The sequence below is a fragment of the Oreochromis niloticus genome, linkage group LG18, assembly GCF_001858045.2.
Source record: "Oreochromis niloticus isolate F11D_XX linkage group LG18, O_niloticus_UMD_NMBU, whole genome shotgun sequence".
Lineage (NCBI taxonomy): Eukaryota > Metazoa > Chordata > Actinopteri > Cichliformes > Cichlidae > Oreochromis > Oreochromis niloticus.
In genome coordinates, this window is record NC_031982.2 from 24,397,961 (window position 1) to 24,413,449 (window position 15,489).

General features: G+C 40.1%; 1 protein-coding gene across 9 annotated transcripts in view; it reads left to right on the forward strand.

The window, feature by feature from the left end:
* LOC100690029 (protein tyrosine phosphatase receptor type M) overlaps window positions 1–15,489 on the forward strand; it is a 162,306-nt gene that overhangs the window by 55,786 nt on the left and 91,031 nt on the right. For all 9 annotated transcript variants that reach the window (XM_019348275.1, XM_019348274.1, XM_019348278.2 and 6 more), the window contains exons 5-7: window positions 1,085–1,200; window positions 2,737–2,911; window positions 8,721–9,014. In XM_019348275.1, coding sequence (XP_019203820.1) covers window positions 1,085–1,200; window positions 2,737–2,911; window positions 8,721–9,014 — 585 coding nt within the window. The remainder of the gene's footprint in view (window positions 1–1,084; window positions 1,201–2,736; window positions 2,912–8,720; window positions 9,015–15,489) is intronic.

Below are 15,489 nucleotides of genomic sequence, written 5' to 3' on the forward strand. Positions count from 1 at the left end.
TGCTTTACTCTACTCCTCATAGCTGAAGTATCAAGCTCTGATTGTCAGGCACTAATGACATGCTAACCATTTGAAAGCAGCTGAATTCCTACAAATGTTATGTCAATAAGATGGATTTATATAGAAATAGGTGTTGCATATAAATGTATTCGAGTAAATCAATGAGGTCTCATGATGAGGCCTGTGTTTAAATGTGAGTCGATCAATGATCCACTTAGTGGCACTTGGGTATTCTTGAATGATAAGCAAAATGATCAGAGCAACTCATCAGTGGAGCACAGCCAATTCATTTTCTATTTATACGACCATGTGGAATATCTAAGGTGTGATTATGCCACTGGGCGGTCTGCCTCTCCTTCCGTCATTAAAGACATTTGCAATGACAATATATATATATATATATTATATATATATGGTGCTGGATGGATTGACATGACAAAGTTATAAAGGAGGTATAGTTCAAAGACAAGGTTGTAAAATATTAAATAGAAGTGAAAGTCTTGATGATGAAAGTGATAGAATTAGCTTTTGCCAAGTCTTTAGAGATTTGGGTATGTTTCGAATCAAGGTCGCTCCACTGAAATGCCCCATTTTTCTATGCAGAATAGCGATACTAATCAAAAATGTTCTACATAAGTTACTTTCTGTGGACTATCCCAGTCAGTGAGCGTACTGATAATGAGCACAGTTGGAGACGAGAGAATAATGCTTTTCGACAAAAAAAGAAAAAACCCGCCTCAATCACTGGAAGAATGCAGTAAAAGAGAGTAGAAATTAGACTTTTGGTAGGTGAGAGATTGAACTCGATTGTGTCTCATTTTTGGTGAATCTTTCTCACAAAATGACGGTGGCCTCGGGCTTTAAGGGTGTTGCGTAGCGTGTGTGGTGGTGGTGGTGGGGGGGGTGTTGTTATCTTTTCAAGGATGCTTTTCTCAGTGTAAAATCTGATAGTAGCATAGTTAAGATGTGGCTATAGAGTGGCGACTCTCGACTCCAGTCGTCAGGATCAGATCCGAGTTGTCAAACTCGTATCTTTTCATATCACCACAAAATATACAAACAAACTTTTGCCTTTTTTCCACAGTGAATACTCCACATTTCCTGACTATAAAGGGTGTGGAGGTCAATGCCGGACAGACTGCGTCCTTTCACTGCACTGTCAACGGACGCAAGCGGGACAACTTCCGCCTCTGGCTTCAGGTACGTAAGAGATGTTGTTATCTTGTTTTTTTACACTGATTTTACCATTTTGCTCTATAATCTTTATGTTTGTTCAGAAATGGAGCTTCTGAAATGCATATTTGTTACTTAGTGGGCCCTTCTGGTTTAAGCATTTTTTTCTTTGATAGATGACAGTTTTCAAACAATCAAGCTAAATACTGGAATAAAAATTTTGTGACCCAGCTAGAATAACTTCCAGCTCAACATCTTAGCAGGTGAAATGAGGACAGTAACCAGTGACAATTAGCCTTTTCAACATCATCTCAAAGCAAATATCCACTGACATCTTTTTTTTTTTTTTTTTTTTGATTGGAAAAATCACTAAACTCATTTACAGTCAAAACTATTAAAAAAGTATAAATGGATACAAATCATAAGGAAAAAAAAAGCATAGGGATAAAACAGAGCACTGTGAGTGTATGTATGTTTGTAAAAGAAGATACAATAGGATTACTTCACCACTGTTGCACATTATTCATTCTGGGTGGCACGGCGATTATAGAAGGAAGTTTCTGGATTTGCACCTTGGAATAATGGAATAAGATGGAGGGAATACAGATGGAGGGAAGGATTGATGTTTAACCGTAAACCTGATAAAACAGAATCAAATGTAAGCCCTAGTCATAAATTCAAATGTAACAAGCAGTAGTGCAACAGTGGTTTAAAGTGTGGTTGTTTTTGATCTTTTATCACTGAACCATCATTACTTTCAAAGCCCATACAAAGGTACTGATACTTGGTTGCCACCCGTTCTTTCAGGAAACACTTGCAGCCATTAAAATTCACTCTGTGCTCCATTTGACAATTTCAAGTTGAGACATTCAAACATTGCTCTGTTTTGCCCTTGTTTTTGAGATTTCACCTGCTGCCAGAGATTCCCAGAGACCTTTGCATCTGGGAGGTTGGGGATTAGGGTTGTTTCAGATCACTGCAGTATTGTCTTAACCTATATACACGTGGGCTCTGTGGAAACTGTGTACTATATCCGGCACAACTGTTCTGCACAGCAGTCTCGAATTGACCTTGTTCTGAACAGCGAAGGTAGTGCATCTGGCAGACATAACCCTGCTGGCTCTGCTGCTAAGCACACTGTCACACTTGTGATCAGTGGGAGCATGACGCTGGGTAAAGGTCCTCTGCCAGGTACTCCATCATTTTAACAAACACGTCCTCATTAGCACAGGAGCTGGAAAACAAACATTAAGTGAAGTCCCCCGATGACAGTAATGAAGAAATATTTCTAATGAACAAATGTCCCCCATCTGCCTGCTGTGAGGGGTGACAGCTGGGGAGAGCCCACTGTGTGTTTGTGTGTGCACGTGCATTCCAGTGTGATAAATGTATCCCCACTATCAACCACCAATGGGAACGATAGGACACAAACAAACACGCACAAGAACAGGGGACAAGTACACTCAACCAGAGTTTTTTTTAAAACACAAGGTCAGGCCACTTTGCTTATTAAACCTTTCCATTTTGGAGGTTCACTTGTGCGTTTGTCTCGGTTCCAAACAGGGCATGGGTGGACGGGAGGCCCCAATGAAAGCCACTAAACCTTGGAACAACCGCCGCTTCATAGGCACTTTCGATGTGGAGAACACAACCAAGGGCGACTCGGGCCGCTACCGCTGCATTGTCCACTCAGACAAAGGGGTTGGAGTGTCCAATTATGGTGAACTAACCATAAAACGTGAGTATTTGTCCCAAAGCAGAGTAAAAATACAAAACCGACCTATTTCAGTGAAAACAAGGCGGAAAGCGGGAATGTTTTCCATCCGCATGACCTTCATGCATTCAGCAAAGTTAACGGGAGATAAACAGGAACTGCTGCGTGTTTGTAGATGAAAATGTCCTCTAAGGCAATACTAAAAATACTAGCTTTTTATGTTGATTTGTTATCCAGAGGACTTTAATACTTCCTCTGCAAAGGTTGTCCTTGACTGAGCACAATTCCCCCTAAAAGATCACAAAGGCAAGAGGCACCAAGGTTTACAGTAACCTCACTGATATTTCACTCCTGCAGTCATTTGATATGAATTTATGGAGTCGTCCGAAACTAAATCCAGCAAGGCCTCTCTTTCCTACAGCCCCATAGCCCAGTAATGGCCTTCTATATTTCTTCACCTCAATTTTCTCCCTGTGCTCTCAATTGAATTTATGGTCCTGATTTTTTTCTTCTTCCCCTTTTCTTTTTTTTTTTGTCTTCAAGCTTTATGTGATTGATAGGTTTAATCCTGGCTGTCCAGATCGAGGTCTGTCAATCATGCGAGAATGGCTGGGCCCAGACACAGCAGAGCGTAGAGGGAGATAAAGTCTCTCTGCCTGAGTGTATCAGTGGGTTTCAGTGGTGTACTCAAAGAAAATTTACTGACACATTGGAGGCACTCAAAACCACACTTGTGCATAAATTCAGCAACACAATCACTTGCACATCCTCACGCTTGCACAAACCTACACGAGAGCAATATTTTTGCTGATAACTGCTTCCAGTGTGTTACCGTGGAGATATTTTCTTCTTACTCAAGACAAACCTCTTAAATTTAAAGTGCTTTCATCATAAATATTTAAAATATCGTAATTTTCTATATTTAGCCGTGAATCAAGTCTTGTAAGTCATTCCACTTTTAAATTCAACAGAGATGTCACACTTCAGCGACTTTAGCATAAGCCAGCTCATTAAAAGAGGAAAAGAGGCGTTTTCACACTTATGAGTGTCCCACATAAAATGCTGATATCTCCCCTTATCGTACCAGTCATAAAACAAGTGCTTAACCCTCCTAGCAATGAGTCTGAGTTGTAAATCCTCTTTAAATGTGTATTCACCGCGCCCGTGACTCGTTTTTGGAGGAGTGACCATGGAGCGATTCTGTGGATTATGAGCCTGCTACAGTCGCACGCCGGCTCTCCCCCCACCCCTCATTACCATACACTGCCTTTTCCTTCAACATGAGGAGAGTGAATGCTTGATTATCCCTGATAATCACTTCTGCCTTTCATGCCAGTGTTCCATCAGATTTATGTGCCTATGTGGAAGTGCACTGCATGTATTTGCGGATTGGCCCAGAGCTGCACCCTTCCGGTGTCCCCCCTTGTGATGAGCTCTCCTGTAGTGCGGTCGGTGGTTTTGAAAGAAGGATAATTACTTCTTGTCAAAGTGCTGGCTCCTTTCTTGCCCTGGTTAGAATCACCTGGAGCCTGCAAAGCATTTGCTGAGCTCTAACAGAGTATACTTGGCAATGTTACTAACTGAACAATGCCGAGGTGCAACTGTGTCGGCACTAATGAGAATAGCCACCGAAAATCGAAGGCCAGCCAGTCAAGCTCCTCATTTTCCTCTGGCCACCTCTTCTCATATTAAGAGCAGATCAATTCTTTACTCACAGCAGCCCACTTAGGAAAGCGCACATCATAATGAGGACCTCTTGCATCTTAACAAGAGAGGATCAGGGGATGTAACAGACAACTGAAAGAAGGATTTATAAACGATGAGGTCTAACCTAAGAACAGAGAAGAGTGGCAGCCCTTATTATCGTGCTCTGTGTGGTGGCTGGCAAATGGGTAGGAAGGTGTGTGTGAGTGTGTGCATGTCTTTAGTTGGTGTGTATGCTGTGAATCATTAGAAATAACATGTAAAATTCTCTAAACAGTCGAGTGATGTAAGTCAAAAATGAAAAAGATTGTTTGTCAAATGCATTCATTGTATTAAAAAATGGATGTTGGTACTGCGAAATCTCCCGTTGGTTAGCATATCCTGCTTTAGCCTCCTTTTTCTAGTCTAATGGGGATCATCATTTACAACATGAACATCATGTTGCATCAAATAAGACTCAAATCTAGCAGCTGAGACTATGAACTCATGAGAAAAGAGTTTACTGAGGTAACGGATCAGTGAGCCAAAGGGCTGTTTGCCTATAGACTTCTATACAACCAGGGTCGTCACCCCCATTGGAGGATGGGTTTAACGTGCTGCTGTGCTGCTTTTAGCTTAACCGAACAAACATTTTTCAGTGAAACTTTACAAATGAAGATTAATTACTGAATAAAAATTGGAATATAATTGTCACTTTCAACAGTTTAAAGTCCTTAGTGGTTCCTTTTGGTGTGGGTGTGTGGGGTTTTTTTGTTTTGGTTTTTTGCATAGATGTGCAGTTGTGTGATTGTGTTCTGGCAGGAAGGCAGGCAGGTGCTGTGGTAGAAGAGGGCGCAGCTGTTGCCAGGCCGTTTGCCTGTCTGGTCAACATCGCGACAACAGCTGCTCGCTGACCCCCGCGTATGGCCGCCACTGTCATCTGTGGACTGTCACACATTTCCAGCTAGCACCGGGCTCAGCTCGAAGACCTTTCCAGGGCCCCGCTGCTTCAAAGCTGCCCTGCTAAGGCTTAAACATTGGGAAATGAGTTGTTAATATCCTGAAGTGTTCCAGCACTTGAGTGCATTTCACACCAGTAATCTGTTATTTTCAGTGCATCTGCTACGGCTGTTGAACAGGGGATTACTGCACCTACAGGAATTATTTCATCACCATAAGCTGCTGTTGTCTTTGTGAAGCAGTAACTTTTCAAACTTAAATGAAATGCTTATTGCTGTAATACATCATGCTGTTTAGGCTTTTGCAGAAATGGTCTCAAGTGACAACTGCAACAATAGAACTGAACCATGCAGCACAGTGCATATGAAAGCATGCTCTCTGCAAAGAACAAAAATTGCTTGGATGACTAAATAGGTCTTGCTGGATGGAGTAACAGAGCTTAAGTCATTTTTATTAACCAGTTTGTTACATTTTGTGCTGTGTGGCCTCTGTGAATCATCATGACTAGGTCAGCAGCTAGAAAGCTAGAGCCATATTTTGTGGCCCTTATTAAGGCATTATTGAAGAATGAGAGTGTTGATAAATGTATCAAAATCTGGTAATGGTTACATTATGTGCTTTTGTGGATGCAGGGTATAGTATTAAGTTTCTAAGTTGTGATTTCGGGGAAATTCTTTCAATTTTGTTGTTTTATCAAAAAGTGCTGTTCTCTGAAACCAATAATGTCACATTTGATCTTTCCAAATATATAAAAAACAATATTTTTCTCCATTTCATCATATTGATAGTACAGAGTGAGCATGTGCTGTTTTCTGTTGCTTAAATTAATCTGAGCATATTGCCACTTAACTCAGTTAAATCCCTTTTAAGGGCAAAACAACAGACCATAAAAGACCATCAAAACAAGCCAGTGGTTTAACTCAGATTTTGGGTCACCTTATTTCCCTGTCTGGCTCCAACGTGCCGACTGTTGCACAATGTGTAAGTGTAGAAGAAGACCTGGTGGATTATCTGGTTCGCTTTAGGTGATGTTTGACAGCAACACTGGACGCTTGGATTAGTGGGAGTTTAGTGGGACCTGCAGCTGAGGTCACTGTGCGGTAACCATCTGCTGAGGAAGAGCCTCCAGTTCTCTGTTGGACACCTCAGCCCGCTCCTCATTTGCCTGTGGACTTGTGCCTCTCCATGACAACTCCATGAGAAGCAGCCGGGTGACTAATGGTATTATTCTGTTACGTGTACCCTCATTAGAGCTGCTCACTGGGGTCGCTAGGACATGCAACTATTGTAGTATGTGACAAGGGTAGATTCCTGAGCAATTCCGTAGCCGCTGGTCATGGCTCTTTTTTGACAGTGGTAGATTTTTGGTTGTACCCAGAGACCTATTTCACAGGGTGTTGTCTGTGTATTGCTGTTTGAATCTTCAAATGGTCATTTGAACAAACTTTACATTAATTCAATAAAAGAAATGAATCCAATATGTATTTTATTGAAATGGAAATTTTTGCAACCTCTGTAAATCACTGTGACCTTTTAATTAATTAGATTTTTTTTTTTGGTCAAAAACTGGCTTAAAGGTGTAAACACAGAAGTATAAAACTAGTATTACAGACTTCAGAAGTTTCCATTGGCAACCGCTCAAATGTTACTGCAGCAACGCCTTACCTGGTTATATGATGAAGCAGTCCTGAAAATACCCGCTGTCGGAAAAAGCTGACATTTCGAGAAGCACCATTAAACAAGAAATGGCACGAGGTTTAAGTTGGATTAGGAAAATACTGATGACATAACAAAGAAAAGGTCGTCTTCAAGGTTGTCATTGAACGCTACATTTGTCTGAAAGAAACTATTTTTATGTTATTTTTTTTCCTGTCAATTCAAACATTGAAGGTTAAAGTGCTCACAAATAGATTCCACTTGTAATGCTTATTATCTTCTCCTTCCCTTCAATTTCTCATTATTTTGTTGTTGCTTTTTTCTTTTGCGGGGGAGGGGAGGGGTGGACTTTTGCAATTATCTTTCCACTTAATACAGCATTACATAAATCTCTGATTTTACATTTTAGTTTACTTTAATGACAGCTACCATTACTTATAAGCTGATTTTGTGGTGGTAATGAATTAATGCATTGTTTTAGGTTAACCTCACAGTATAACATAACAGGTGTTTATCTAAAACACCTATACTGTATCTCTGGTTTATGTGCTTAGCTGCATTTATTCGAGTTCGACCGTGGCACTGTAATAGGAAGCGACAATCGGAAACAAGTAGCTTGTTAAAAAAAAAATTAAAAAAAATTCTTCACTCCTACATTTTACATGAGTGGTATTATTGCAAAGTGTTTAAGAACCACAACAACTCAGCCATGAAGTGTCAGACTGCTTAAAGTTGTAAAACAGGGTCACATAGTGCATAAAAGTCACCAACACACTGCTGACTCAATAACTGCAGAGTTTAAAATTAATTCCAGCAAAAGAAATTGTGCACCAGGATCTTAATGGTATGGGTTTATGGAAAGCAAGCAGCTTGTGCTGATGGCCCAGTGCTTCTGTCTATATAGTGTATGTAGTTATTCTGAATTATCTAGAAATACTTGATAGATTACACGGTTAATACGGAGCGTGTTTGTTTTTTAGGCCTAACAGTCAACTCTTTACCTTTTAAATAAACTGTAAAAATCCTACAGCAGTCTTTAATAAAACGCTCCCAGAATCACCTACCACAGTTGTCATAACCAAAGGCTTTTCCATAGACGTCCTCTGATTGAAATCAATACATTGTTTAATGGGAGCACCATTTACCAAGGTCTGGGTAACTTTATTTACTCCTCTGTGAGGGGCTGCTGTCACTTTTAAAATGTATGTGATTGCATGGCACAGTGTACTAGTGATGAGAGATTCCATTCATCAAGCTGGAACTATTGATTGTTACAGGGCTCTTGTTGAGTACCTTGATTATTTGAAAACATGAAGATATTCTTCATGTGCTTCTAGAGAATTTTGATGTGGTTGATTTGGTTTAACAGAAGGTATTGATTTTGGGCCTCTTGTTCACTTGCAAGTGTTCATCTGCAGACTTTTTTTGTGCTTTTTACACAAACCAAAAGTACATAATTGCTTTTTTTTTATTGTGAAAACTTTCCACAATTACAGTTTGATTACTTATCGTCACTTTTTTTTTTTTCTCCTAGAGCCCCCGGTGCCTATTGCACCACCCCAGCTGACTGCTGTTGGTGCCACCTATCTATGGATCCAACTCAACGCCAATTCCATCAACGGGGACGGTCCAATAATTGACAGGGAGGTGGAATACCGCACTGTGTCTGGGACCATGTATGACCTGCAGCCTGTAGACAAGACCACACACAAGATTGGCCACCTGGATCCAGACACAGAGTATGAGATCAGTGTTTTGCTGACCAGACCTCTGGAGGGAGGCACTGGAGCTCCTGGGCCCCCTCTTAGGGCCAGGACCAAATGTGCTGGTAAGGCCAAAATTTTTAATTACTTGCACAACACCACTAGAATTTTTTTTTTTTTTAAACTTGCATGTTGTTTTGCTGCGTCAAATGAATAGGCTCATGTCTTGAGTAATACAAATACATACAGTCAAATAAATGCTGACCACTATTGTTTGGATGCAGTTTGCCTCCAGGCGACATGTACCATTACCTTGTGATTAAAGTTGCTCGCCCGAGGTTGTTGCATGCTCAGTCTTTGCATAAGGTTGCCACAACTTCTTTTAGCCAGTCACTAATTTACAGTTTGACCAATTCTTTTCCTAGTCGATGTCCTATTTTTTCCTAATTGCCCTTCTAATTTTACTCTAGTGTGACTGAGCAAGTGAGCACTGAATTCAAAATACCCAGTCTTTTTCTTTGTGTTCATGGGGTAACTGTAAATTTGCTCCAGTATTTGGATACCAAAGACTTCTTCCTATGCATATCAGTATCTGTGTAATTGTAGTTGCATGCACTGTATTTCTATTCCAGGAACTCTTGTAACTCCTTGGTCACTTTATTCATCAAACTAGTGATGTACTGATTTAATGGTCAAACATTGGTAAAAGCCAATATTGTTGGAAAATAAGATAAAGCAACAAGCAAGGTCACATTTACCTGCCAATGTTTCTCTTGTTGCGTCAGTTCTCATTTACAAGCTATAGACTGATTTCATATGTTTTAATCTGTCATTTATATTTAAAGACTTTTTGTTGCACAAAAGACGACAGAGCTAAAACAAAACAAAAACCCAAACACAGTATGAGCACTGGCTGTCGTTCAGATTGTTAGTGTAAACACTGCAATTCTGGCTCAGGAGCAATTTCTCTCATCTTAAATTGTCCCGCCCTCGACAAATGGAAGCGGTTTGAAATGTTTCAGATGATTTTCCTTCCAAGTAAATAAATTACTTTAAAAAATTACTTTGTTTTTAAGTTTTTTGCCAGATGTTCAACATTTGCCTTTTTTCTGCATCTTGGAAAGAAGCAGCAAAGAGAACACCAGAGTCTAAATGTCAGAGGTTTAAATATAAACGCCCATCTCTAGCTCAGAAGTTCTAATCACCGACTGTCACACAGATAATCATATTAAGGTGAATTTTCTTTGTGGGGACTCGACAGCCTGTTAATTTTTCAGTTTGTGAATAAGCTACAACCCTGTGCTAATAACTGTTACTTATCCAAAAATAATGGTAACATCTGTGCCAGCTGAGATTGCTAAAAACTAAGGGTGGACTACCTTGTCAAATATCAATGATGATACATTTTATCCAGGATGTTGATCCGCTATACCACCGTGCTGTTCGGCTTCTGTTTACAAAATAAGCTAGACGACCCAAGATGTATTTTGTTACGCATCTTGTTTTTCTATGCATCTAATTGTGTATTCAGGCGGCGCCGTTATCATTTGATATCACAATCTGTTCTCTTCCTCGTGCCAAATTAACTGTCCACATTGTAAGATGTCAGACAACACACACCCACTAACAATTTGAATTGAAACTTTCACTTTCGTTGGAAGAGCATTGCAACATTCCAACCCAATGGGCTGTATTAAGTTTTTCTCTGTTGAATTATATGGATCAACATAGTGGAAGGTCGGTGGTGTTGCAAAAAGCAGTTTCACCCCGGTTCGTATATTCGTCAGGCCTCCAGAAAGAACACCGGGACTCAGTAGTCAATTAACAATACCTTTATTAATACACACTTATTGATTATACCTTCTAGAAGGGAGATGTACAGAACCCCGGACTTTCTCTGCAGATCTCAACTCCTTTGTCTGTTACATGCAGTATTGTATAAGTGACCCCCCTTCTAATCCCTCTACGAGGTGCCATAAAACTAAGTGCTATGTTTACCTACTTTTACTTGTGTGTGCGAGCACGTGAATGCCTACATGTGCGCATTCCCGCGTGTCTATGTGAGTGCTCGTGAGTGACTGTGTGTGCATACCTGGTATATGCATGCACGTGAGTGAGTGTGCATATAGGTGTGGGAGTATATCAGTTAAAACACTGTGGGTGTGTGTCTCTATGTACGTGACTCCCTAGAGGTCATAAGAACCCATCTCCCTTCCAGACCACAGTTATCCAGTTACAAATCTACTTCTAAGCTCATGACACAATCAGGCCTTTATCACATTGAGGGCAGTGTCAGTGTCTCTACAATAATTCTAAATTCTATCTTAACACATTTCTAAACTCTAAAGCAAACTAAACATTCCTACATGTCTAAACTCTAAAATAAGCTGAACATCCCTACAGTGGTCAAAGCAGATCAAGCAGTTCCTTCAGTTACTGCCTCAACTTTGTTGTGTTTGTACAGTCCTGAATGTACATTTACAAACAAACCGTACAAAAGAGACTTTTTTCCCCCCCTTTGTTTAATGAATCATCCCCTGCATACAACAAATAGCCATCAGGGTTCCATTGTTTGCAAAGCTGCATTGTGTTTTCTCTAAAGCCTCATTGCATTTGAAGTAAATAACTGAATCTGGTAATTGCTCGACATATATCATTGCTACTTTACTTGGTAATTATTTTTGTGTTTAGAGAAAGCCCCTGTGTGTTGTCATTGTTCCCAGCCATAGATTTTTGGAAAGATTTTTTTTTTTCCTTTGCATTTGCACCTGGAACAATGGCACAGTCTTAAGTTTTTCATGGAAAAGAAAGACTAGACGCCTGTGTATCAGCGGAACAATAACCATGACATAAGTGATTATTTGTGGTGGCCCTCAGATATATAAAGCGGAGGACAGGCCTACCACATGATTAACTTCATAACTACTTGTTTATTCTGCTTAATTCTCATTCCAAACAGACTTAAAGCTTTTTAATTTATCACCAACACAGATTGATAATATTTGTGAAGCACAGTGGCTCCTTAAATTTGGATTATTACATCGCTGTTGTACTGTGGGAATTTAAACTCAAACATGTAGATAAACACTTTGATGTTATTGTACAAATTGCCCTTCTCACAACATTAACTAGCTAAATTCCCTCGGTGTGCTAGGATGCCAACATGAGGAACAAAACAAACCGAGCCTCAGCAGTTTCCTTGGCTAATGCCGTTTGGTGTCCGGAAAAATGCTGATGAAAATTAAATTCTTCTCCCCTTTCTGCCCAGGGTGTAACCCCCCGTCTCCCTGCTGTGAAGGTCACGAGCTTGTTCATTTTTAGTCTGGTTGATAGGGATGAATGAGCCTACCTGAGTGGTCTTCTGAGTTAGGTCCAGATTCTGTGGGGGGTCCTGCTCCTTCGGCCACCTGCCTTCACTGTTGCGAGATTGATGGCCGTGGCTCCTGAAGTGTGTTTGAGGAAGCAGCTCTTGATCTTGCCCAGCTCTCTGCTGGTCTTTCCCACTGACAGGCTGGGCCTCAGCAGTGCTCCTAATTGAACGGTTAAGACTCACTGGGCCATGTGATACATCAATGTTGATACAGACAGGCCCAGAGACTCGCTCCCCATCTCCCTGTACTGCTGTCTGGGGGCGCTAATGAAAATCTGTGGCCACTTTAGAGTACTGCCACTCACATCATTATTCATAGCCATGCTTTGGTCACTTCGCAAAATGAGCAATGTTTCTGATGACAAAGGATGCTGTAATTCAATCTTCTGTAAAACGGAGAATGTATAATGCAAGGACGCCACCAATTCAATTCAGAGGCAGGAGGAAGAAAGGGGTAGCCTTGAAAGGTTTTCTTTCCCATGAAGAACCTTCATTACTTTCCTGGTGAACAACAAAAGAGTGTCTCATCCAAGGCTCTGTGATTGCTTTAGGGAGGTTATTTGTTGGTTTCAAGTGTTTGCAGAGTGATTCAAACTACATTTGGTTTTGCATATCCTCGTGTCTTTGGACTGTTGACGCTGAAATTCACAAGTTAACATTTGTCATTTGCTCCTTTTCCTTCTGGCAAACATTTCTGAGCGGAAAGTGAAAAGCATTTGGTAACCGTGCTGCCCTTCCATGTGAAATTCGTGAAGTTGTTTACCACTTGAGAGTCCTCCACACTCCATAAGTGCTACTTGAAGGAAAGCACTGTATTATCAGGTGGTGCCCTAGGATCACAGCATGTTGCCCTGCATTTTGGCAACATTATTGAGAGACCATCTCACACAGAGAGACCATTTCCAGCACACACTAGGAAGGCAGATAAGCAAACCTTAAACAACTGCTCATCTGCAGTCTGAGCGGTATTTGAGGTCTTGGTGGAAACTTATTTTCCCCATATTTGTTTGTTTTGTGTTGAGTCATTCACAGACATGTATTGAATGAGGTCAAGTTCCAGCAACAATCCACATTTGAAACTATTTCCTACATGTGTTATCCTAAACTAACAAAACTCTACTAATCAGTTTACTTAAATTGCTGAATAAGGCTCATGCTCTTTTTGATTAGACCGACTTCTTGGGAAATTCTTAATTGTCTGTTTAAATTTCTTTTTAAAAAATCTTTGTAAATGTGTGCCTTTTTTTTTTTTTTTTTTTTAATTTTCAGATGTTTTAGTCATTTTTTTTTATTATTTTTTAATACAGAATTGTGCAAAAGTATTGGGCCACCTCTTATTTCTTTGTGCTTTACTAGGAAAAGGAGAGATAAGTGCTATGATTTACTGAAATGTGAAATATGTCTCAAGATGACCCCACAAATGGATGCTACTGTAATGTTGAGGTCTGGATTCTGTTTCAATGTGTGCTTTTTAGGGAAACTCCCGGTGACTAAATTCTGAGATGACTAATTGAGGGGGAAAAAAAAAATAGACTAATCGACCAGTCTTAAACTAAGCAACACTCGGGTAGTAAGTAAAATTTGAGAACCGTTTAATGGAAAATGTCAAAAACTAGTGACAAAAGCATTTTAAACCATTAATCACGTTCTTCATAAACGAATTATGCTCCTTAAATCAACATAGTGCATTATGAACACGTTTTACTCGAGGCAATGAAGAAGAAAAACATGTATGAAAAACGTATCCAACAATCTCATTCTAACAGTGTTAACAAAAAGATGAAGCCTAGATGAACAGAGTTATGTTTCTCTACAACAGGCAGATGGCTGCATAACGTTTAGAACACAATAATTTACCGGCATTGGGCATCAGTTAAAATGTAAAACAAATAGATTAAACGACTGGTACGTATGGTACTGACTAGTGACAACAGCGACGATTAGTCTGCTAATCTACTAGTCACTCGCATCCCCAGTGCTTTTCCATGCAGGTGTGCTTTTACTGCATTGGCAGTGTATTTTGATTCATTGTCATGCTGAAAAATGAAGCCACTGTTAATTTAATGCTTTGTAAGTATGATGGATCTAAATCTGATGGTACTTTTCTCTATTAGCAATCTTTCATTCATTTTAATTTCCAACATTATTGGCTGTAATGCAGTCCCCAAACTGTGCCAGAGTGTCCACCATATACTACAATGTATACACTCACTGCTGTATCTCTCTCCTGAGTTTCTCCATGCATGTTCATGAGGATTTGAGGATATTTTTATCACACCATAGGATCTGTAGCCGCCAATTCTCAGTTAAGTCCTTATGTGATGTGGCATATCTCAGCCCTTTTCTGAAAAGCTTTTGGTGGACATCAGATTCAGGTCCTGTGTCAGGTCTTCACTGAAATGATTTTTCCCTGTTTCTTAAGGACATGACTTTCTGATATTGTTCATCTACTTTAGATACTTTTGCTTTTGTCAGATTGTTTAAGGACACACTTGGGTTGTTGTCTGTTATGTGTAGACACAACAGCGGTTCATCCATTGAACTAGGTCTGTTTTATTTGCTTTAATCATTCATAGGCCAGTGTTAAGTGGCTTAACAAACAATCAGTCCTGTAGTAGTAGGACTGGACTGTAAATGAGTGGGGAAAAGTCTATAGAACAATCTTTCAAGAGCACAATATACAAGAAGGTGTAGATCATTGGAAACAAACGACAAAGAAATTGCACCTGGGTCAGGACTTTTGCACAGTACTGTGTGTGTGTGTGTGTGTGTGTGTGTGTGTGTATATATATACATACACATATACGTGTGTGTGTGTGTGTGTGTACATACACATATACGTGTGTGTGTGTATGTATGTATATTTTTATTTTTTTCTTTGAAGCACTTTGCAGCTTTGTTATAAAAGTGCTTTATAAATTAAGTTTATTAGTCAAGTAATTGTTTTACAGCCACTTGAAGCTGATTGAGCCAGTGTAAGGCCTGCATGTGGCATGTTCTTTCCACGACGTACTTATTATGCAGTGGAGATAATTTCATACTAGTTGCCATGGTAGAAAAGCAATCTGTCCTGTGTGTATCATCTCCACCCTATGCCCTCCGCTGTCCCGCTGGCTCTCGGGCGCTTTAAAAATGGCAGTACATGATGTCCATGCTGGGTCCAAACACCTGCTCAGACTCCGGCTTCTGCCAACTCCACATCTCCATCTATAAGTTGTCTCCATCTGCGC